Source organism: Dipodomys spectabilis, unplaced genomic scaffold, assembly GCF_019054845.1.
Source record: "Dipodomys spectabilis isolate Male_0828 unplaced genomic scaffold, ASM1905484v1 ptg000229l, whole genome shotgun sequence".
NCBI lineage: Eukaryota > Metazoa > Chordata > Mammalia > Rodentia > Heteromyidae > Dipodomys > Dipodomys spectabilis.
Genome location: NW_024870906.1, coordinates 1,775,667 through 1,790,155, shown reverse-complemented (window position 1 = coordinate 1,790,155; position 14,489 = coordinate 1,775,667). Strand labels below are relative to the sequence as shown.

General features: G+C 49.0%; 1 protein-coding gene across 1 annotated transcript in view; it reads left to right on the top strand.

Annotated features, from left to right (window-relative positions):
* Positions 1–14,489, top strand: part of Dock5 (dedicator of cytokinesis 5) — a 138,168-nt gene that overhangs the window by 55,014 nt on the left and 68,665 nt on the right. Inside the window, exons 4-5 of the mRNA XM_042697792.1 lie at positions 3,893–3,948; positions 5,515–5,611. Of these exons, the coding sequence (XP_042553726.1) occupies positions 3,893–3,948; positions 5,515–5,611 (153 nt within the window). The remainder of the gene's footprint in view (positions 1–3,892; positions 3,949–5,514; positions 5,612–14,489) is intronic.

The following is a 14,489-nucleotide window of genomic DNA, read 5'->3' as shown; positions in this document are numbered from 1 at the left end:
AAATAAAGCTTCAGGGCACCTGCTAAGGATAGGGTTGAACCCCATTAGCGTTTCTTTCACTGACAATTGCAGAAGTGGCAATTATTTCCAAGTACACTAAGAGTTAGTCACTTTGTTGTTTCACGTTTATGGAAGAGGAAGAATATTCAGGCCACTTAATATCTCAATCTATTTTTAAAGTTAAAGAAAAACATTCTCAGACAAAACCTTATGATTCATAATGAAGAAACCAGGTCTTCCAACCTGTTGTCTTCTTACACTCCATACTTGGTCCGTAAGAATTTTTCCAGCATGGACAGTCTCCAGTTCCAAAGCATTCTGACACTTCCTCATGCATCCAAATCTCCCAGCTCAGAAAGCTAGACAGGTAGACACCCCTAGCGTGCAAATGAGCTCTGGGTGTGACTTAAATATTTTTGTATTCAAGGAAGACTTCTTAAAACATTTCTGTAGGCTTGAAGCTTCACCTTGGAGAAGACATATTTCAGTAGTTAAAGGATTTCCCATAATACAATGAGATGAAGATACTAACGCCTGGACGCTGATATTTCTTTTTGTTTCTTTGCTTTATAAGTTGAAAGGTCTTTCTTGTGGAGAGATCTAAGAAAAGTAGGTAGAATCCAAGGTCAGTGGTGGTGAATGATTCTCAGGTCTTGACACCCCTTGGTTAAGAAATCCAGCACTGTCCTCAGCCTCTGTCCCTTCCTTTCCAGTCTTTGGGGAAGAGCGCGTTGAAAGGCCTGTTGTCTTAATGGAAATTTTTGGTGTCATTTGTAAGCCAGCCTAGCTACTTAGCTGATGATAAAAGGACCTTGTGGCTTTCCAAATTCAATAAGCCAAGAGCTTTGAAGACACTGATTATTGATCCTGGCAGAGTTACGGGAGTGTGGATAAGGTCAGCATCTAGAAATTCATTGTTGGTTTATTTTTTAATTCATGTGAGTAGGTTCCATTGAGGAAGGAAAAGCAGAATTGAGATATGCTGTCAATCACAACCCTGAACCCAGGCTGGTGAGGAAACATTCTACCAGCATCACATTTATCTGAGTGATAAATGCCTTACAAATGATCAAGTGCCAGAGGTTCCGATGATACATACAAGTGACACTAAAAATGAATATCATATTGAAAATGAATATCCTCTCCATATGAACTTCCTCAGTGTCAACTATCTGCTGAGGATTAGCTTAGCTGTCACATAAAATCACGGTCAGTTTATAATTTGAGTACTTTGTCTTCTAGTGGGGTATCTCCTAATGGGAGCAACCTTTTCTTTGAGGTACTGGGATTGAACTCAGGGCCTTGCACTTGCTAGGACCACTTAAGTCATACCTCCAGCCCAGTCCTTTGCCTTCTTGATTTGAAAAACCTACTGCAAGTACAGACTTTTGGAAAATCAATGTCACCTCCTTTTTCTTTTTTTTGGGGGGGGGGTTCGGTCGTGGAGCCTGAACTCTGGGCCTGGGTGCTGTCCCTCAGGTCTTCAGCTCAAGGCTAGCGCTCTACCACTTGAGCCACAGCGCCACTTCCGGCTTTTTTCTTTTTGCTTATGTGGTGCTGAGGAATCCAACCCAGGGCCTCATGCATGCAAGGCAAGCGCTCTACCACTGAGCCACCTTCCCAGCCCCTCTTTTTTCTTTTGGTTGTTGGTGTGCTTTTGTTTGCGTGTCTTTGGGTGGTGGGGATCGAACCTAGGGCCTTGTGCATGGTGGGAATGTGCTCTACCACTGAGCTATACCTCCAGCCCTGTGTTCTAACTTATTTTAAGCTAATGATTGCTACTTTAAGAAGTTCATTTCTACCTGGATTTCCTCCCCCCCCTCTTTTTTTTTTACAAATTATGGAATTTTTTTTTTCAAATTGTGATTTAAGAACACATGGCGCAGAGTGGGCCATCGTATGTGTTAAGTTCTGTGACATTTAGCCTGTTTGTCCTGTCACGCCGCCACATCACCCTCTCCATCCAGATCCTGTCCGTTTTCCCAACCAAACCGTACATTAAACCCTGAGTCCTCACCCCCTGCCCCAGGCCCTGCGAACACCCATTCTTCCTGTAGATGGGGCTGGCCTCATTGAAGTCCTTTTGTCACTGGTATATTCTACTCAGCATCATGTCCCCGAGAGCAGCTGTGGACACCCAAGTCCCAGTTTCCATAGAAACCACCATCAGCAAACACGGGCCTCAGCTCAGCGTCAGGAGCAGCGCCCACCCTACCTGCAGTGTCCTGTGGACAGATGAGAGCCACAGGACTACAGAAGTCAGGCTCAAAACATTGGATGCGTCCCCCAGTTTTTGCTGTGGTGTATGCTTGATCCGTGGTCTTCCTGAATCACTGCATGCTGGGTCTGTAAGGAGAGAGCTCAGGGTCACCTCATCTGTGTGCATGCTCTAGGTCCTATCAACGGCAAGGCAGAGTAACGCCTCTCACTCCTGCATCCTCCCCAACCTTCCCTTTGTGCACCCAAGAAGGTGAGGATGTGGATTTAACTGAGGTCCACTGCGGTGGCAGGATCCCCCTGTCAGCCTCTTGCCCGCAGCAGCTTAATCCTGGTGTTCTTGCTGCTTCCTGTGTTGGTGGTGGTGGATAAAAGGAAGCAAAGACAGCATGGTCCAGACAGGCATAGGGCATGAAGCTGGACACGGCAACCGCTGCTGACACTCACCGACCTCTCTCCCCATTAAGGATGATGGCGTGTGCACACATCTTGAGTCATGGTGCTCTGAGCAGTGGGATGTCACCCCATCTTGCCACCTGGACAGGTGATGTCCACAGACCTCACTCGTTGACCCAGGGGCCGCTGAGCTGGGTGCCTGGTAGGCAAGGACCTCTGCCTGGTGGGTCAGCTCTGCCCAAGTGAAGGTCAGCGGTACCCTCCACCAAGGTCATCTTCTGCCCTGGGTCCTGGGTGCGTCACCCAGTAAAACAGAGCTTTTTACAAGGGCTCACGCGGGTTGCTTGCCATCTGTGCTGGGCGCCATCCTGGGCTGTTCCCTGGCAGTTCCATGGCTGGGCCACATTATCCGGGCTGTGGGGTGTTAGAATTCGCAGGGACGGGGACGTGCTGGAGATGGCCAGTGTGCTGTGCTCATCGATCTGGGTGCACTGCGTGAGGTGACGGTGTGAGGTGAATTGTTTTCATTTCACTTTTATAATTATGTTTAAGGGCTGGGAAGGTGGCTTAGTGGTAGAGGGCTTGCCTAGAGTGCATAAAGCCCTGGATTTGATTCCTCAGTACCACATACAAAGAAAAAGCTGGAAGTGGTGCTGTGGCTCAAGTGGTAGAGCGTTAGCCTTGAGCAAAAGAAACCCAGGGATGTTGCCGAGACCTGAGTTTAAGCCCCAGACTGGCTATATATGTAGTACAAAGGGTTTTCATTCTGACATACCAGTTTATGAATACAATGCATTTTGACCAGTGTCACCCCTCCCCTCAATCTCCCCCATCTCTCCCAACCCCATCCATCCCCTCAGTTACCTAGTTCTGTTTTCACATATGGACATTGAATATTAGGACTGGAATCATTTTAGAAAACAGTGATGATTCTGTGGGCTATCGAGGGCTCCGTGGCTGTCCGTCCCTCTCGTGATGTGAGATGCTTTAATGCACAGCACGTGACAGGTGTGCGGGGAGGGAGGGGCTCCGGGAGCTTGCTCTCAAACGCGACAGAGGCCTTTCCACCCCATTTCCCAAGCATCCTGTGCACTCCGAACCCGAACCTTCATTTCTCCCTTCCCAGTGTTGTCGTTACGCACTCTTGAAGAAAGTCAGTCAAGGGAACTGACATCCTGCCAACCCGCTGGAAAAAATGTTCTGTGGACCGTCCCCTGTCTTTCTTGCTGGGTGATGTTCTTGACTTGAGGCTCTCTAAACAAAGTTCTTCTGTCTCTAGGGCATTTTCCCTGAAACGTACATCCATTTGAAGGAGGCCACTGTGGAAGACCGGGGGTAAGTTCCTTAGAAGTCATTGAAGTGGATTAGAGAATTTGAGTCCTGGTCAGACAGAGAGAAGAAGTGATTGAAGAATGCCTTAGACCCAAGAGTGTTTCTCTCCCCTCATTGGCTACTTCTCAGAGAGAGAAATGATGGAAAGCATTTTTCCTGGTGGGATTCCCTCTTCTGTCTTCTCCTTCTGTCTTCCTCGCTGGCATCCTTTCTCAGAATATGAAGACAGCAGTCATGAACTGAGTGAGGGCTTTCGCTCCTCTCCCAGCATTCCCTGAGTGTTGGAATTTTCACTCTACATCAAGGAACGTTCGCCAAGCTTCCCTGCACCGTCCATGAGCTTGATGGGAAGTTCCAGGAAATGGTGGATGGGCTTGATGGAGAAAAATCTATTGCGTTTCTGCTGTTCTCATTTCTGGCCTGTGTCCTTTCTCTGGGGAAGTACTTACTGCTGCTGCTGAGAAGGCTGAGACAGGCATCAGAACTCATGAGTCTCAAGGCAAGAGATTGAAAGAGACAATGCAAAGAAGGAGGAACGGATCTCTTTGGGGCTCGAAGCATGGACAGCTGGCGCCCACAGTCATGCAATCACAAAAGCTAGCAAGAGCATTCCTGGTGCTGAGCTCCAAGCCCTCATTGTAAGATCAGAGATGGAGACGTGCTCTGGTTCACGTAGCCCTTCCATGGCAGAACTAAAACTAAGAGCTAGATCTCCTCCCCTGAGAGAAGTCTGCCCCCAGTGGCCATTCCTGTGCCGCTTTCAACTAGAGGAATGGAAGGCTGTCCAGTTACACCCCCCCCCCCCCCCCCCCCCGATAACAAGACACGTACTCCTCTGCTTTACCTGGGGTTTCATCCTTTTCAATTCATAAATCACACCATCCTAAGTCAGGGTCTGTCTGTCATTTTCCACAGTCAACACACCCCTGGTGCATGACGGGTCATTTCCACTCTCACTCCCTTACTCTACCTGCAATTCACACTTCCCTGGGCATCCCATGTGTCAAGCCTTCAGTCCTATCTTTGCATTTGGCCACTCGCTCTCTCGCTCTCTCCTTTTGCTCATCGTCGACATGTCAGAGATGATTTATGTGAATGAGCACAGTGCCCAGGGACTGAGTGAGGATTTTGATATGTCTGTCCACATTTCCTCTGTTGGGAAGTCCCGGAGAAGAAGACCCAGTCCATTCTAGACAATAAGTCCGCATAGGGGTGCCAGGCATGCCTCTTCACCCATCCTTCCAGCTCAGGTACCTTTCGTTCCCGAGCCTGGTTTGGTCATTGAAGGCTCCCAGAGAGAACCGAGGTGGAGAAGTGGAGGCGGGCTCACCCATGCCATGGCAGAAGCCAGGTTGAGTCCGAGGATTGTGTGGTCCTAAGCCCCTCTTTTCTCTGCTGCGCAGATGTGATGGAGATTCCTCTACAGGACATGATGCACCTCACCATGTGCACATTGGTTTGCTCTCTTTCCAGCCAGAGCACACCCCTTTGAGGGTCAGAGGGAGGAGGCTGGTGGAGAAAAGCAACTGTCACTCATAGTAAAGCAAGCCTCTGATTGGTTCTCTGCAGGCAGCACGAGACCGTGATTCCCGGGGAGCTGCCGCTGGTGCAGGAGCTCACGTGCACTCTGCGAGAATGGGCCGTCATCTGGCGCAAGCTCTATGTGGTGAGTCTCCTCCTGGCTTCGAACTGGCCATGGCGCATGCCTGAGGCTCCAAGCTGACCTCTCCGGGACGTTGGTCCCTTGTTAACTCTCTCTCTCTCCAGAGTGGGTAACATCTTCCTGGACCACAGAATGGCTGTCAAGCAGCTGATTCTAGTTTTCTCCAATGTCGGGTCGTTGAGAGGAGGTGGTGGAGGGGAGTGTAATCGTTCTCCAGTTTTCTCCATGGATAAGTGTGCTGCTTGTGAAAGTATTAATGGGAGCGGTTAGCACCTTCCCGAGTGCCCTGTTATGAATCCTCTGCACTCCTATTAAGTAGCTGTAATGATAAGTAGTAATGTGTCACTAAGAAACCCGGGAGACTTACTGTTAATGCGCTCTTATGTGGACCAGTGGATAGGAACCCACAAACTCCCACCGCTCAGCCACCGGGGATGACATTCTTTGTTTATGTATTCATTTTGTGGCTCTCCTGGAGCTTGAACTCAGGGTCTATGTGTTTCCCCTGAGGTTTTTTGCTCTAGGCTAGAACTCTCCCACTCGAGCCACAGCTCCACTTCCATCTCTTTGCTAATTAATGGGAGATAAGAGTCTCATGGACTTTCCTGCCCAGGCTGGCTTTGAACCATGATCCTCAGATCTCAGCCTCCTGAGGAGCGAGGATGACAGGTGTGAGCCGTCGGTGCCTGGGTTGATTCTTCATTTTTAACTCTCCAAAAGCAGTCTTAGCCAGCTCCCGGGAACATTCCACGGCAGACTGAGTCGGGGAAGCGGTAACAAAGCTCATTCCCGCAGAAGTCCTCCGGAGGAGTCCGCTTGGCATGTTTGATTTCCACTCGGGGATATTGCTCACATGATTCTACTTCACAGATTCTACTTCACAGAAGTAGAATCACCAGTCCTTTCCATTCAGAAGCCTGCTCCATCCTCTCGCTCTCTGCATCCTGTCTTCTAAACACACCAACCCATAATGTCTCCTTGTGGGCTGTCACTCACCGCTCAGCCGGTAGCCTCCCCCTGGGGCCTCGGGCCTGACAACAAAGGTACTCTTTTGAGCTCTTTAGTTGTGGTTGATGAGAGATCTGCCTTTGACTTCCTACATCATCAGCTCTGGGTGGTGGAGAGGCTACTGTCAGCCCAGGGGCCTGCATTGATCACCCGGCACTGATTTACCAAAAGCACTCTGCAGCTCTGGTTAATTGACTGGTTGGTGAGAGACACTACCGGGTTGATGGATGGGAATTGCATGGATGTGGTTTCCTTACTGTGCTCTGGCCGGAGATCACTGAGTGACAAAATGTGTTAGGCAGTCACAGGCTCACTGGCCCTCCCTCTCCCCCCTCCCCTGCATTGTCTGTTTCCTGCAATAATGAAATACCTGAAGCTGGGTAAGTTATATAGAACAGCAGGCTCTGGTGAGCGCATCGTGGGGGGGTGGCATCACCCTGTGTACAGCTCAGGTGAGAGAAAGAACAAGCAGGCACAAACCAGAGCACAGACAAAGGCCTCACTGTACAGCAGCCTCTCAGGGTGAATAGGCAGAATCTCCAGAAAGCCACTTCCAAGGGCAAACCCTCCGTGAGCTCCACTGGGCCCAGCGCTGAACGCTCCCACCACCTCTTCACAGCTGCTGGCTACGGCCAGACTTCCAGCACCACACAAGACCCACGGGAGACAAACCCAAACCACCTTGTACCCAAACCACGCCAACCCTCATCCGGAAGCCCCTAATCCAAGATGCTCCAACATCTGAAACGGAGGCCTGAGAGATAGCACCCCTGACCCAAGAGTGGGGTGTTGATTTCATAAGCAAGATTATTTCAAAGAGTGTAAGCCGAGCGCTGGTGGCTCACGCCTATAATCCTAGCTACTCAGGATACTGAGATGTGAGGATCGTGGTCCCAAGCCAGCCTGGACAGGCTGAGACTCTTATCTCCAATTAACCACCAGAAAACCGGAAGTGGCGCTGTGGCTCAAGTGGTAGAGCGTCCACCTTGAGTTGAAGAGCCAAAGGACAGTGTCCAGGCCCACAGTTCAAGACATACGACCAACCAAAAAAAAAAAAAACAACTGTATAAAATTACCCTCAGGCTAGATAGAGGGCAGAAATCACAAGTTCATCATTCTATTCTTTCCAGTCTTAAGTTGATTGCAGGAAAATACAGTCTGCTGACCAGATACAGTCCTGTAGACTCTGGGGGTTACTCTAGAAAGGAAAGCGAATTGTCTAGCTGGTTTGAACAGTTCTTAAGGAATCCTGTGCAGTCGCTATACCTTTATCTTTATAAGGGGAGGGACGCGCCCACCAAAGAAAGGGGACCTGCTTCCCAAAGGAGCAAGAGGACAATGGCGCCCCCTACCACCCATCTTAGCCCTCTTCCTTCAACAACCGTCTGCATTATGATATTGCCTTATTACCTCGCCCCGTGGATGTTGGCCTCATGCTTTGGGGAGCAAGACCCTGGCCTAGAAATTAGGATGCTGGGTTACGCAAGCGGACTCTCTCCTAACCTGCTCTGGGGTCTTAAGTAAGTCACTTGAAGACTAAGCCGTTGCTGCATTCGGCCCCTGTCCGTAAGGCCGAAGCTCCCTTGTGGACAGCACCGAGCTGTGAGGACAGGAAGACGGTGGCTTTGAACGGGCCCTGCAGGCAGACTGTCAAGGTCTCTGCAGAAGCCAGCTTGGGATTCTTGCCACCGTCTCGGCCTCCTTGGATGTCCTCCCTCTGGGCAGCCTTGGTTCGTGGCTTTCCTCTCACGCTGCCCGTTGCTGCCCAGAAGTGGCCTTGAGTGGACAGTTACAGGCTGTTCCACCACCCACAGGGAGCCTTCTTGGCTTCGGTTCAAGTCCAGGAGGCCGGGCCCTTTCTCAGGCAGAGAGGATATTCATAGCAGTTTCTGGAGCGCTTTGCCTCCACTGCCGCTTCTCAATGGGAGCCAGTGGCGGGGTGTGTGCAGTGGTCAGTCGGGAAGGGGTTAGTAGGGTCCCGGCTCACGTGCCAGGACTGTGGGCACCGGAAGCAGCCAGGCCAGCCGGTTCTTCATTCTGGCTCCTTCCCTTACTGTGTATATATTTTTACATTCAGACAGAATAACAAACCTAATAATAGTGACGGAAAAGAAACAAACCAAAACAGAACGCACTTCGGGATGCTAGTAGCGGAGTCTGTAGTCTAACGAAAGTCCCGGGATGGACCAAGTTTTATTTTTTCCAGGAAAAAAACAATCAGGCCTGCCTCCCTGCAAGCCTGTAATTCAAATTGCTCAGGATGATAGATTTAAATTTTATTGTTCTTCTAAAAGTGATGGACAGAAGTCAGGTAAAGAGTGCATTTCCTTCTGGGCATTGTCACCTCTCCTTTCCTGCGCTCTCTCCCAGCTTTTCCTTCCCAGCCCCACCCACAAGTTGTATAGTTCATTTTTAACATAGTGCCCAGTGGGGACCGTTGCTGCGTTTGTTTATCCTTTGTCCTCCCCTTGCACTCCCAAAGACAGATAAAGGAACAAATAAGACAGTAAGAAAACAAACAGCAACAAGAAAAAAAACTTCTTGTTTCCATTTCCTGGAGCTCATTGTGGTAAATATCGGTTTGTCTGAGCAGAGGCACACAGGCTTTGCACCTCTGTCTTCCTTCCCTGAGAGCCTCACTCCTTCCGCCTCACTGTGTGTGAGAGTCTGCAGTCCTATATAACTTACCATGTGTCCCCGGCTCACTGGAGCCTCTTAAGTCCCATGTGAGAGTTGCAGGCCCCGCTTCTGAGTGGCTCTAGTGAGGCTGGCTGTGGCCCGGCAGGGACAGGGATGTGTCGTGGGCAGTATTTGGGGCATTTGTCCAATCTTGATTTTTCTATCAAGTTATTTCAGGAGGCAAAAAAAAAAAAGGTCCTCCATTTAGAGTCTTCAAAAATCAGACTTGTTGAGGGAAGCCAAGCTCAGAGAGACAAACGCATGTATCTTCCCATGTATGGAAGCCAGACCTAAAATATAACTAGACATGGTAACTTATACAGGACACTTGGCCTTCATACATGGTCAAACCAAAGGAGACACCAGTAGGGGAAGAACCTCATGGTGTAACAACACCCTTGAACATTTCCACTACTGTTTATCGAAACGAATTCCATGAAACAAAACATGGGTTATTTATGCTGTTGTTGTTGATGGTAGTCGTGTTGTTTATGTTGTTTACCATGTTGTTTATTTTTTTCCTTTTTATGGGAGACGGAGGAAGGCACTGAAGGGGAGGGAGGAAGCGTGAATGAACGCATTCATGGTCCTCAGCAGACGCCAGGTGGAGAATGAACCACGCAATTTGTGGGCAGGGTGGTAGGAGGGAAGTGGAGCAAAACCAAGTGTGAGGGGCGGCGGCGTCCATAAGAAACGTTCTCATCACCTGACGTCCATAAGAAGCGTTCTCACCACCTGACGTCCATAAGAAGCGTTCTCACCACCTGACGTCCATAAGAAGCGTTCTCACCACCTGACGTCCATAAGAAGCGTTCTCATCACCTGACGTCCATAAGAAGCGTTCTCACCACCTGACGTCCATAAGAAGCGTTCTCATCACCTGACTGACTCCTCGGCACAACACCTTAATACTAACCATGACTTTATAGTTTAAAATTATTTCATAACAAAATTATATTTTAAAGACGTCAGACCAGCGCAAGGCAGGCAGAACTTTTATGGGCGCAGAGAAGAGTTGACTTAGGTAGCTTTCCACCTTTGGGTGGGTAGGAAGTGAGGCCAGGTGGTCAGTGCCCCGGTCCCCAGGAGTGTGGCAGTTTGGTGGGAAAGCCCTGCGATTATTGCAAAGCTTCGTAGAGGGGAGAGGAGGCACGAGCCCTCGGGGAATGAGGCCTGCCACACACAGCGGATCACCAGATCGCCAGGCAGGAGTTCTTTTTAATACATGGAACGTCTCCGCCACAGGCTTGAGGGCGCTTGTTCTGGAGAATGATCTTAGTGCCAGGGCCTTGATTTCACAGGCAAGCCGTTCCCGGAACACCGCGCCAAAGCCACAGAGCAACTTTACGGTAGAATGGGAGAGAGAAGCCAAGCCCTCATGTCTGTCTCACTTTTCCTTCTGAATCATAAAATCTGTGTGTGAGAGGAATAGTAGAGGGCCGATCTTTTGGGGGAGGAGGAGCTGGAGGACCCCAGCGAAGGCACTGACTGTGCTGGACATTCTTTGGGCAAGGGAGCAGGAGACGCATGCTTCATGATACCCAGAGAATCAGCACCGTTGTCCCAATGGCCTCTGAATTTCTCTGGGTGACTTCTGTGTTCCTGTCGGTATAGAAGGCAGAGCGTTCTCTCTCTTTCTCTCCCTACCCCCCCTCCCTCCCTCCTTTCCCCCCTCTTTTTCTGCCCCCCTCTCTCTTATGGTGCTAGTCCTGGGGTTTTAACTCAGGGCATGGACACTGACCCTGAGCATCTTCTGCTTAAGGCTAGCTCTCTAGGACTTGAACCACAGCTCCACTTCTGGGTTTTTGTTTCGTTTTAGGTGGGTTTTTTTTTTTTTGGTGATTAATTGGAGATAAGAGACTCAGAGCTGGGCGCTAGTGGCCTATAATCTTAGCTGCTTAGGAGGCTGAGATCTAAGGATTGTAGTTTGAAGCCAGCCCAAGCAGAAAAGTCTCCAAGAGACTATTATCTCTAACCACTCAAAAACCAGAGGTGGCACCCGCAGCTCAAACTGGTAGAGCGTTAGCCTTGACCAAAAGAGCTCAGGGACAGGGCCCAGGCCCTGTCAAGCCTGTTCAAGCCCCATGACCACCATCACCACCAACAAAAAAGTCTCACAGATTTGTCTGCCCAGACTGGCCTCAAACTACGATCCTTAGAGCTAATCCTCCTGAGTAGGTGTGAGCCACTGGTGCCTGACAAAGCTGTTTTTTTTTTTTTTTCTTATATCTTTGTTTTCATCTCCAAAAAAATCTGGAAAAAAAGAGAAGAAAACAAAAGAAAACCATCAGCACTAGGAATATATGTATATATATATATATATATATATATATATATATGTACGTATGTATGTATGTATAATTTAAATGATGCCTCAGATACCTGTGGGTAGAAAGTGGGAGAGAACCTGAGCAAATAAATGCAGGAATGCCTCCAGTGTCTGGTTGAAAAAACCCATCTAGGCTGTTGTATTTTGTGTAGTTGTTCCTCACACAAATGAAAAACCCAAGTGTTTTCTGAAGCTGGAACTATCAGTGCGTTCCTGCTCTATGCCAGGATTGTGTTGCTTTTCGAGTAGAGGAGCGACGAAGAAGTTGTTTGGTGATGTGATAGTGCCCAGTGAGTGTGGAAAAGCCTAAGCTGGTGGACATTAGAGGGAACGGAGGATAGGCTCTGCTGAGGGGAGGCGGGGCTGTGCAGGGTCCGGCTGGGGAAGGAGGGAGAATGTATTGGTCTGTTTTCTGCTGCTATAACAAAATGCCTAAGGCTGGAGACTTCATAAGGAGAAGAGATTTGTGTTGCTCACAGTTTCGAAGGCGGAAAGTTGAAGGTTAAGCAACTCTATCTGCTTGTTCTCTGTGGGGGCCTTCGTGGCTGTTGTATCATGGTTCTGGCTTGTGACCACAGAATGTATGAGAAGAAGAGATGGCAGAGTGAGGCAGAGCCCCTCCTGGCCCAGGCTTGCTCTGCCCGGAACCATGCTTGCTCCAAGAGCCCAGCAACACTGCCTCAGGGGCAGTGCCCCAAAGACCTAACTTCCTCCCCTGGGCTGGCCTCTTAAAGCTTCCGCCACGTCCCCACACTGCCACCCTGGAGCTTCGGGGAGGGACCACACCCAAACCACAGCAGAAGGCTGCAGGGAGAGAAGACTCAGGGGAGCTTGGCCTTCCTATGACCAGGGATTTCTAGATTTTTCTCCTCGGAGTAAATGGGAAAATTCTTCCTTTGGTCTGTTCCAGCCTGTCTGTTCATAATTACTTTGGCTCAGCAAGTCGGAGAAGAATAACTGTCTTCATTCTCCGTTGAGGGGAGAACTTGGCAAACGCGGCTGATACTGGTCAGGCAGTTATGAAATTGCCAGGGATAATGTCTGATAGAATTGAGACTGAGAACTTGTGAACATAGATGCCAAACAAGGCAGCCCTGCATGGGTGTCTGGCCCTCGAGCTCCTCCCCTCCCAGAGGGAGAGAAGTCTTATCTTCATTAAAATTGGAAAGCATTAAAAAAGTCCTAACTATTACACAAGTGGAGGTGGGGGGGGGGGGCACGCGGGGAGGGGAAGGAGGGGAAGAGAGAGAGAAAATGGAGGGAGGGGAAAGGAAGAAAAGGAAGAGAGGAGTGGAGGAAGGGAAGGGAGGGAGGGAGGGAGAGAGGGAGGGTCTCTTACTCGGTAGTTCTGCAGGACAAATCCTGTGTGTGTGTGTGTGTGTGTGTGTGTGTGTGTGTGTGTGTGTGTGTGTGTGTGTGTGTGTGTGTGTGTGTGTGTGTGTGTGTGTGTGTGTGTACTGGGGCTTAAACTGAAGGCCTGGGCACACTCTTTTTTTACCTTTTTCACTCAAAACCTGGCACTCTACCACAGCTCCATTTCTGGCTTTTTGGTGGTTAATTGGGGATAAGAGTCTCATGAACTTTCCTGCCTGGGAAAGATCTCCATCTCCTGAGTAGCTAGATTATAGGTGTGAGCCACCGGTGCCCAGTAAGAAGACAGAATCTATAGGCTTGATTTCTTCTTTTTCCAATTTGAAAGACAACAAAGTAGACATATTTTGTATTTTATATTGTAGTAAATGGAAAAAGCAGAGGTTTTTATATTAGCTTATTAATGATTGTCTTTTTTTTTTCCAGTCCTGGGGCTTGAACTCAGGGCCTGAGTGCTGTCCCTGAGCTTTGTTGTTGTTTATTTTTGTTTTGTTTTGTTTTGCTCAAGGCTAGCACTCTACCACTTGAGCCACGGCTCTACTTCTGGCTTCTTGGAAATTCCTTGGAAATAGGACTCTCCTGGGCTTATCTGCCTGGGCTGGCTTCAAATGTCAATCCTCACATCTCAGCCTCCTGAGTAGCTAGGATTATAGGTGTGAGCCACAGGAGCCCGGCCTAATAATAACCTTTCGATGTCTCTTTTCCTTCTTTTCTAATGCTAAAGCACATGAATGCAGGCAGCTCTGCAGCTGGACACAGGCTGGCCTTCTGCGTTCTCAGCACCGCAGTTTGTGGAGTACACTGCGGACAGAGATGGACGCTTCCCTGTTCTTCTGTGCACCCAGGAACTTTGAACTTCTGTTAGGATTTTTTTTTCTTACCCTACTGTTTCCCCCGCTGCTTCTCTTCTACGTTGATAGCTGGATCTTTGTTCACAAGTACCTTGTCTTGGCTGGTTTTGGCCTTCTTTCTAGTCCATTTTAGCTCTGAATCCATGTCCCTGAAATTACCGTACCACACCACTAGGGGCAGCCTTTGCGGCCATCAGCAACACCTGTGTGTGTTTGCATCCGTGCCATTTTCCTAGCATTTCTGCTGTGTCTTCGCTGTAATTGGAGTGCCTTTTACTTCCCAATAAGGAAACAGTACTTGAGTCATATGTAGCTGGTAGGAAATAGCTGTACCTTTTTATTTAACATCTTTCAAAAGTGATAACACATTCTAGCCAGGTGTCCGTGGTTCATGCCTGTAATCCTAGCTAATCACGAGGCTGAGATGTGAAGATCACAACTCAAAGTACCAGCCTAGGAAAGAAAGTCCGTGAGACTCTTCAATTAACCAGCAACAAGCCAGAGTAGAGGTTCAAGTGGTAGAGAACCATCTTTGCATGAGAAAGCTTAAAGGACAACACCTCAGCCCTGAATTCAAGCCCCAGGACCAGTACACACGCACGCACACACAAATAAGTTGCAGAAGGAGTGTAATAAGGGGGTT